Source organism: Colletotrichum gloeosporioides, assembly GCF_011800055.1.
Source record: "Colletotrichum gloeosporioides strain Lc1 chromosome Unknown consensus_48, whole genome shotgun sequence".
NCBI classification, from domain to species: domain Eukaryota; kingdom Fungi; phylum Ascomycota; class Sordariomycetes; order Glomerellales; family Glomerellaceae; genus Colletotrichum; species Colletotrichum gloeosporioides.
In genome coordinates, this window is record NW_025544693.1 from 95,495 (window position 1) to 104,795 (window position 9,301).

Here is a 9,301-nt window from a genome sequence, read left to right on the forward strand (position 1 = left end):
GCTTGGCTGCGTACCTTGCCTTGCTCTTGCTCTTGCTCTTGCTGTGCAGGTACAGTAGGTAGGATGTGTTCCAACATCGGTTGCGTACTAAGGTATGCAGTAGACAGGTGGTACTGCCCGACATCCGGAGGTGGAAGGTGAGGCGCCATCACCGCTCCCCCGCGTCGAGTGTCGAGTATCGAGTGCTGCTGTCCAACCTCCTCAAACCCGAAAGAGGCAGATGGCGCATGTTGGAGGTGCAGAGAGATGCATCGTGAAAGCAGAAACCCCACACTGCGCCGCTGGCTTTTGCTATTGGCACACGGCGCATGGAGGGCGCCGTATCTGGAAGTTACGGTGCCCTGTCCCCCCAATCCACGATCCTCTCGACGACGGGGGTCAGGGCCCCTCATCGCTTGAATCTGTGGAGGCCCTGGGACCTGGATGGGGGGAGGAGGGCCACAGTCGCAATCTCTCGCAGACTGCAGTGATTTCCACTGGAATTTGGGGTCATTGAGCCATGCCATTGGCGATATTCATTGGAACCCATACCATAGCAGGTGCTGAAGCAACAAAGTACCCGATACTTCTCTTCCCCCTCCATCCCCCCAGGTGCAGCAGCACCACCACAACCCGTCCACAGGCGCTGCTGCGCTGCTGCTGCTGCACCAAGCCCCATCCCTCCGTCCAGTCCCCGTCCGTCCTCCACCCACTCCCCCCCTTCCAGGTTCCTTTCGTTCCAGTGCCAGACCCAGTACGGATACCGTTGATTCGAGCACCGCCAGTGGCAGCACCAGCACCAGCACCAGCACCAGCACTAGCGACCAGCACTCCCGACTCCCGTCTCTCATTGCGCAAGCCTCTGCCTCCCTTTTTCGAAACGTCGACGTCTCTGCTCCTACTACTCTCCAACAATTCAGTCCAATTCGCCTTGCTTTTCACCCGGCTCCCGCTATCCTCTTTTCTTTTTGCTTCTTGCCATCCTCAACTGCCTACCTAACCAAGCAGCTGGTCACTGCCAACCCAACAACCCCATGTGCCAGATATAACCGTCTCATTGCTCACCTCACGCGACGCAAGCCCCCGGCATCACATCGCCATCATCTGCCTTCTTCCTCAGTCCGTCCGACCACCCGCATACACCCCGTCCATCCCTCGCCCGGCACACCCCGAACGCCGTCTCTGCGCTACGGTCCCGGAACAGACAACTCAACACAATTACACACTCAGCAAACACAACCAAGAGGCGTCTTACCTTGCAGAGGCACAACTCTCTCTCCCTCGAGCCACCAAGCGTCCACCAAGCGTCCCTGACCACACACACCCCTCGAAATAGCCGTCTGGTGCCAACCTTGAAACCCTCCCGTCCGCCAAACCAATCCTCGATACTCCCGGTACCCAGGGGGCCGCACAGGCCGAGCCACTCTTAAAGCAATTGCGCCTCCGTACCGAAACTGTGTCTTGGGCTGCGCGCCGGTGATTCACTTCAATGGCGCTTTAAACTTCTCTGGCGCTGGCACGCGGTCCCTTCCTTCGACCATCACTCAGATCACTCATCTCACCCTACCTGACTACGAGACCACCACTCACCCACCGAGTACTTGCAACACTGCTCGCCTACCTAACCCACCATAACCTTTAACCTCGACATTACCGCAGACACCTATCCACCCTTGTGGTCTTGGTTCCTGTCACTTCTCCCACCAAAGAGCATAGACATCCTCTCCCCGCGAACCGCCACGAGGCACTACCTTCCCACGCACACACACACCCCGTCTATAATACCCTCGACAACCTCCACCACACACGACACATCAGCATTCGATGTATACGTGCACCTACGGCCGCCGACTACTTTCTGCTCGTTCTCCCCCTGCCGGGGTTACGGCCAATTCGTCGTCATCATGTCGTTACCAGTCGCTATCCAGTCGGCCATTTTCTACTACCTCGCTTGCACACCATGTAACGAGATGAAGGCGTTTAGGAAGGCGAAGAAGAAGGCCAAGGAGGAAAGAGAGGTCAAGAGACGCATAGAAATGGAGCAGCCGGGACTGTACCGTCATCCCGACCCCTTCCACACCAACCCCTACTGGGCCGAGGAGATGGCCATGGGACCCCACCTGCCCAAGAAATCGGCAAGCAAAAACGCCAGCCAGAGAGGCCTGCAGAGTGCTGGCCGCGCGAGTACCGCTGCAAGTTTTGGATGTGCGAGCACCGCCGCCGAGAGCACCGGTCCCGTTAGCCCGACAATCAGCCAGGAACAGGCACGGAAACTGTCTGGCGATGGGTGGAACAGGACGTTATACCAACGCGAAGATGAGGAGCTGTGGGGCCACAATCTGTCTGGCATGGGCCACAAGCTCATGGACAACATCGTCGGAGCAGGCAAGACGGCGGGACGCTACGTCGAGGAGAAGCTGGGTCGCGAGAAGGCCATCACGGACGAAGATCGCGAGAACTTCTACACTACGCCGAGGAACCCCCCAGTCAACGATTACCACCCTCCAATTGTCGGAAGCAAGCCTTCTCGTCCCGACGCCCTCAAGTGGATGTTGCAGCCGCCACCACCAGCCAAGCTCATGGAAGGCCGAGTACCCGTCACCAGAACACACAGCACCAGCACTGTCGGCAGCAGAAGAACCATGGCTTCTGAGGAGCCTCCTCTCGACAGGCTCGTCCGCGAAAAGGCCCTCCAGAAGAAGCTGCGGCAGGCCGAGAAGCCCCGCCATGACGAGACCCCCTCGGAATCGGAGCTAATCGACTCGCTTATCGGGTCAAGATCTAGAAAGTCAACGGTCTCGAGCAAGGGCATGTCCAACCGTAGCCGCAGCCTCTCGTTGGAATCCGAAGTATCATCAGATGGCGAACTGGTAGAGAGAAGACGCAGAGCGCGCGCCAGACGAGTCCCCGCCACGCCAGAGGAGACTTCTTCGGACGACGATGACTACGTGCAGCACCGCGCTTGGGACTCGCTGGGACATGCGAGCCCTCCCCGACGGCCCAAGCTGGAAACAATCGGCAGCTCCCGGTCAAACACCAGACAGGCATTGAAGGCACGGCCAAACGGCACCAGACCTAATGCCACGGCCAAGGACGCCGACATCACACCCAAGGCCTCGACCAACCCGATTGTCCTCAAGTCGGATGAGAACACACCGACTACACCAGCAACCATATCATAACACGTCCCCAGGGACACACAAAACTTTCTTTCCTTGTGGCCCCGTTTGCCACTTTTCCAGGGGGGGCCATCAATTGCATTATTACAACTTGGGGGGCATAGCGTTCAGGCAAGGGCATCTGCATTACAACGGATTGGATTGGCATCGGCGTTGAGATGTGCGCAAAAGCAGCAAGCAGCATACGGAACATGATTTCTTGATTTTCCCCAAAAGGAGGATTGGCTCTGGGTTGATTTCTTTTTTCTTGCTCACCAAGGGACGACGACCTTTTATTCAGTCGGATCCCTCATTCATTCTCCTTTCTCACTTTGACACTTGGATGCGCACATAGATGCGATCAAGCTTCCACTTCTTTTTCAGCTTCCCTTTGTTATGGCATGCTAGCAAGCAAAATAGGAACATGAGGGTATTATCTCTTTCCGTGACCTTTTTTTCTTTTTTTCCCGATCCCACCTGCATGATGTGTTTTTCCCAACTATGATAAACGCCCGCCCCGTCTTTCAGTAATGACTTGGAAAAAGAGGTAGGTAAACTCCGTCTCGTCTACAAATGCATGCCGCCATCCTCATCATCATCCTGACCAAGGCCTCTCATCTGTTCCTCCATCGCCCGACGAAGCTCTTCGTCCGTCAGCCGGCCGCCGGTCCCGTTCGCTCGCTGGCCCGGCTGGGCATCCAGCTGGATCTCCCCGTTGCGTATCGTGCCCGTCTCGAAAGTGCCGTCCAACCACGCAGGGTGTGCGCTCGGCGCCGCACCGTTTGCAGTCCTCTCCTCCTCCGCCCTCGCAGCAGCCAGTCCATTCGTCGCTGTCGTCGTCGTCGTCGCAGCAGCAGCGGTCCCATTCACGGCCGTTCCATTGGTGCCTTCCGTCTTGTCCCCTTCGGCCTCCACCTCCTCCTTGCTGCGAAACTCGTTCCAGCTGTGCCCGCGCTCCTCGACCTCGGCGCGGATGATGGCGACGCGCTCCTCCATGCGAGCGATGACGGCCTCGTTCTCGCGGATGGCCTCGACGCAGTCCGGGTCCGGGCGGCCGGCGGCGGCATCGGTGGCGGCGTCGAGGGTGGTCGCGAGGCCCTCGGCGAAAGGCTTGAGCTGCGCGTTGGAGTACTGCAGGTGCAGGATGGAGTTGCGGATCTCGAGGACCTTGAGGTGCAGGGTGGGCAGGGAGAGGTCTTTGAGGGCGGCGGCGAAGCGGGTGGGGGATATTGGGGCGGTGTCGGCGGAGGACATTGTTGTTTCTGTAGTATTGGTTTTCTCTTTTTCTTTTTGATGATGGTTGGTGAAGTGAGGATAGAGGTGAAGGGCCCTCGGGGAAGGTGTCGAGGTGGTTTTGGTGGGGGACGGTGTTTCTGGGTTGAGAAGGTGTGACGTAGGTGAGGATGTGCGCGATCGTGCGCTGCTTTGGCGATGGTCGTTGCAGGGTGACCTTTGGTGTGGAAGTGTAGTGGTGGTGTTGCGCAGGTAACGTAGTGCGACAGACAGCTTCCTGCCAAACCTCGGTGCTGGGTTCTTGCTAAGCAGCAGGAGCAGCAGGAACAAGTGCAGGTTGCCAGCTAGGTACGGTTCCTGCAGTGGGGTTACTACAGGGGAGGGAGGGAGGAAAGAAAGGTTAGAGGGTGTGGTGATACAACGCCCCGGCTACATCATCCTTATCGCTAACGACCAATCGCACCTTGAGGGCCTCCTCAAGCTGACTACACTCACACCACGCCGTGGTCCGGAACAGACCGCCGCCGAACCGTTGTGCGGCCCTGATTCCGTCACTCAAAGAATTTCTGGAGTCGATGACTTCTTCGGTGCATACTCACCGAACCACGCAACATCCAAACGGCGCCAAGTCTCGAGACGAAGTGGGAGCTTTTGTTCCCATTGAGACGGGAAACTCCCCCTGGAATACCTGATTCCTACCGAATCCCGCACCCGGCACCGGCGCATTGAGGAGTGAACAAGCTCCCCAGTGCGCTGCAACGACCGGCCCGAACGGGGCTCCCAGGAGCCATGAACACCTCACTCGTCCTCCCCGCGCGATCCCTCCTCAGCCTCGGCCTGCGCGCAACATGCCGCCGTGCAGCCGCCAACAGCTCGACCTCCCCGCTGCGACTCCTCTCGACCTTCTCCGCCCCCCGCGTCACAAGGTCATCATGGTCACCGATCCATCGTAACCTCTGGCCCTCGCTGCGGGCGAGGGCGACGCAACCCCGCTACGCCTCCTCCTCCTCGTCCGCCGCCCCAATCATCCGCGAATACGAAGACCTCCCCGCAGACTACAGAGACAAGACCGGCCTACCCTTCCGCGAGAAGGACCTCACCGCCGCCGAGGTCAAGGCCGTCTTCGGCCCCGCGATCAAACCCAACGCCGCCAACCGCCTGCTCAGAATCCTCCACGGCCGCCGCGTCGCCGGAACCCTCGACGACCCGGTCTTCACCGTGAACACCGCCTCCTTCCGCCCCGAACAGCGCGCCGCTGCGCTCGAGTACCTCCGCGACAACGTCCCCGTCGACGAGATCCTCAACGCGGGCCTGCGCGCCGAGGACGAGCTCGCGCAGCTGGAGAAGGAAATCGCCGAACAGGCCGACGGCGACGCTGCCGCCGATACCGACTCGGTCAAGACATCCCTCAGAAACAGCGACAAGGACAACGCTTCCGAGGAGGTCAAACCGGACCCGGTGTACGGCTACAGCGTCATGGACGCCATCCGCGCCAAGAATCAGGCCAAAGCCCGCGAGGAAGAAGCCCGTCTCGCGCGCGAGGCCGCAGAGAAGGGCCTCCCCCCGCCCGGGCCCGGCGGCGCCGTCGCCACGGTCTCCATCAAGCGACCGCCCATGAGCCCGCGCATGCAAAAGTGGCAGGAGCAGGGTCAACTCACTTCCAACCTCGACGCCCCGCCGGAGCTCACCCTCTTCGAGCGCCTGCTGCCCTCCTACGCCGTCGTCGCGCTGCTCGTCGGCGCCCTCGCCGCCGCCGCAATGGTCTACTCCCCGCCCCACGACACCGAGCGCCTGTACCCTGAGGTCTCCGCCTCCACGGCGACCGTCGGCTTCCTCATCGGCCTCAACGCCCTCGTCTACGCCGCCTGGCACGTCCCGCCGCTGTGGGGCTTCCTCAACCGCTACTTCATCATGGTGCACGGCATGCCGCGCGCCGTGACGATGCTGACGGCCAACTTCTCGCACGCGGGGCTGAGCCATCTGGCGACCAACATGGTCGGCCTGTGGTTCGTCGGCACCGCGCTGCACGACGAGATCGGTCGCGCCAACTTCCTGGCCATATACATGGCCTCCGGCGCGCTCGGTCTACTCGGCAGCCTGACCATCTACACGCTGCGCGGCATCCTGACGGTGTCGACGGTCGGTGCGTCGGGCGCGGTGTTCGGCACGGCGACGGCGTACTTCTGGATGCACCGCTTCGACACGTTCAAGATCTTGGGCTTCCCGCCGGACCCGATGAACGGGCCGCAGGGTTTGGGTTTCCTCGCGGTGCTTCTGGGTGTGCACATCGCCGCGCTGTTCCGGAGGGGCAAGCAGACGGTCGACCTGACGAGCCATTTGTGTGGAATGTTGGCTGGGTTGATAGGCATTGAGCTTGTTACGGACAGGAAGGAGGTCCCCAAAGCGAGGGAGGATCTGGTCAAGGATGCGCCGCCGAGGGAGGATGGGGACGAGGATGTGAAGGCGTGAGGGGATGGGATTGTGATGTTGTAGAGTAGAGTGAGTGAGTGACATGGGGCAGGGGATGATGGATAGACATGTCCTATCTGTACTACTATATAGTGTACATCAAATACCACTTTTCAGTTCTTAGTAAATGTTGCTTGCTCTCGAACCGAATGCTTGTGGGTGTCTTCCAATGTTCAGTGTGGTGGCCGAATTTATTCAGTCAGGGAGAGGAGGCGGTCTGAGGAGCCGAGTCAAGCTCGTCGTCCCGCACTTCCACCGTTAGCTTGTTGTATATGAGGAATACGCAGGGGCAAGCTTTGCTACCAGAAGGAAAAAAGTTCTTCAAGCAGATTCGGACGTAAAACACACCTCATCTCGTTGTTGGATTGCAATAGCTAACGAGAGCTTCCATTCTCGCGATCTTGAGGTACAAGAAGAGGGAGACCAGTCAGCTTTTGTGTACCTAAGAAAGCGGCGAAGCTTGTCCGCGCCGCGTATTCAAAAGGCAACCTTTCCCCAAGTGTTTTGAGCTCAACTCCGGAGAGACGCCATACGAGCTCTCAGATGCTAAGTCGGGCTGGTAATTAAGCCAGCACTTGGTGTATTGTTGCAATTTGAAACTCTACTACCAATGTAACTGTTTAAGGAAAGAAATGCTAATTTGTACAGTATTTATTATTGTTTTGGTGTTGTAGCGGTTAAGGCTTGAATAGATCTAGCCGCCTGCATCGTACTATAGAACATTGAAGAGGGTGGGATCAACCCGTCTCTCCAGGTTCGAGTCTGATGGTTGGAGATTCTCCTACAAATCAACGAGACTCAGCTGGTCAGTGTAGTAGGCTCAGTTGAAAACAGTCAATCACTACCGTCCGCTGACCACGACGCTCAAGTCTTAGTCTAGTTTCTTGTCAAAAGGATAAAGGGTATACCTTAGATCTGGTAAAACGGCCTTTTGTCCAAATGACCGCGACATTTTTGTTGTTTTTGGACGTTAGTAACTCTAGCATTCCTGCCAGTAGTTAGGGACAAGGATGGAAGAGTCACTGCCATTTTCACTTCTTTGGGTTTACATACTCCACATCTGGCTCCGTCTTTTCTGATTATTTCGAAACCAGATACGCAAATACACAGTGGACGAAGAGAATGCGAGAATATGAGTCTGACAGAACTGCAGACATCCACAAGGGTGGTAGAAATTTGGTAGGCGAGACTGGTATCTCGATGACCGAAATAACAACCAAAATCCAGGCGCGGATGAGATCTGGGCCGATTGTGTGATTTGGTCCAAGCGTGGAATTTCTCTTTTCAAATAGTTCCTCGGCCTCTCTGCATGATGACATTCTCCGTGTTCTGCCTCGGCTAGATTTGCGATTCACTCACCGGCTGAGGTTGCCAGCGGTTAGGTCTGGGATGTATTTAATCAGCTCTGCCACACTACAAGCCTGACACCAAGCAAGAGAAATGGTTCGATTATCGGCTTGGACTTCAACGCTCCAATAGTAACTTGTGAAACGGGCAGATGATGATGCAGAGGTTCTTGGTCCGCCAATGTCGTTGAGTTTGCAGAACATGCTACCTTGTCGTTTATCATCATTGCCACCGGGTTATTCGACGAATGCATGCGAATCCGGGCATTTTCAAAGACCCTGGACCACTAGATTCAACTATGATCTCTGATGTGAAGCCTTACAGGATGTGATCTCGGAAAATGCAGACGTGGCCGACCACATGGATTGCCTGCTATTTCTTTCTTCAGTTCTTGACCGAAAAATGTATGCCATCCTTTATATCCCGCGAACTCTCGCATCTCATTATCTTTGAGAATGATGATGTATCCTCCTTCCTGACCGTGGGATATCCGCTGATCAGGGAGCTCTCATGCTACTACGTCCTTTGAAGGCAGCTCAACCCTTGCGTACTTGTTCTGGAGAACCAGCTCAGAGCAGATCATGTCGGGCCGTTGCAGAATCATGCAGCCTCGATGACTGGAGAGCCGTAGTAGAAGAGCCATGGGCTTGGAAATTGACTATTCAACCTACAAGCTCTTATTATTCAACCGTTATTCTTTTCTTAAGTCTTTGGAATCCTTGCCGGGTCTTCGAGGTGTCTTTCTTCTTTGAAATGTTTTGGCAAAGATCATCCATTCTTTCCAATTGTTTTGATTTAGGTCAACACGCTCCTGCAGCCAGTTGCTCTTTTTCTAGCGAATTTTTGTCTATGTGATAATTTATCAATGACATTGGCGGCTGTTGAGTAGGTCAAAAATATGGATGATAGCATGGGCTCTATCTAGAAACGTCTAGTCTTGCTCTTCTCGCTTAGATCGACATAACATCGGTACTGCATTAAAATACAACGGTAGACAGGCCCCAGGCTTATATGGCCATTTTTTGAACATGAACATGCAAATTGGAAAACAACCGAAGCGTTGTGTTACCCTCGTTCAACCCTCGTTCAACCTACGCCGCCCGCATAATGCTCTT

The 9,301-nt window shown here is 56.4% G+C and overlaps 3 protein-coding genes across 3 annotated transcripts; 2 read left to right on the forward strand and 1 right to left on the reverse strand.

The window, feature by feature from the left end:
- Positions 1–1,883: 1,883 nt before the first annotated feature.
- GCG54_00004051 (uncharacterized protein) lies at positions 1,884–3,161 on the forward strand (the record flags this gene model as incomplete). The annotated part of the gene is made up of 1 exon (XM_045404106.1): positions 1,884–3,161. One exon carries the CDS (start codon positions 1,884–1,886, stop codon positions 3,159–3,161), a length of 1,278 nt encoding a protein of 425 aa, XP_045263941.1.
- Positions 3,162–3,704: 543 nt separating this feature from the next.
- On the reverse strand, positions 3,705–4,391 carry GCG54_00004052 (uncharacterized protein; the record flags this gene model as incomplete). Its single annotated transcript, XM_045404107.1, has 1 exon — positions 3,705–4,391. One exon carries the CDS (start codon positions 4,389–4,391, stop codon positions 3,705–3,707), a length of 687 nt encoding a protein of 228 aa, XP_045263942.1.
- A 768-nt stretch (positions 4,392–5,159) lies between these two features.
- GCG54_00004053 (uncharacterized protein) lies at positions 5,160–6,839 on the forward strand (the record flags this gene model as incomplete). The annotated part of the gene is made up of 1 exon (XM_045404108.1): positions 5,160–6,839. The coding sequence occupies one exon, from the start codon at positions 5,160–5,162 to the stop codon at positions 6,837–6,839; it is 1,680 nt and encodes a 559-aa protein (XP_045263943.1).
- Positions 6,840–9,301: the final 2,462 nt, after the last annotated feature.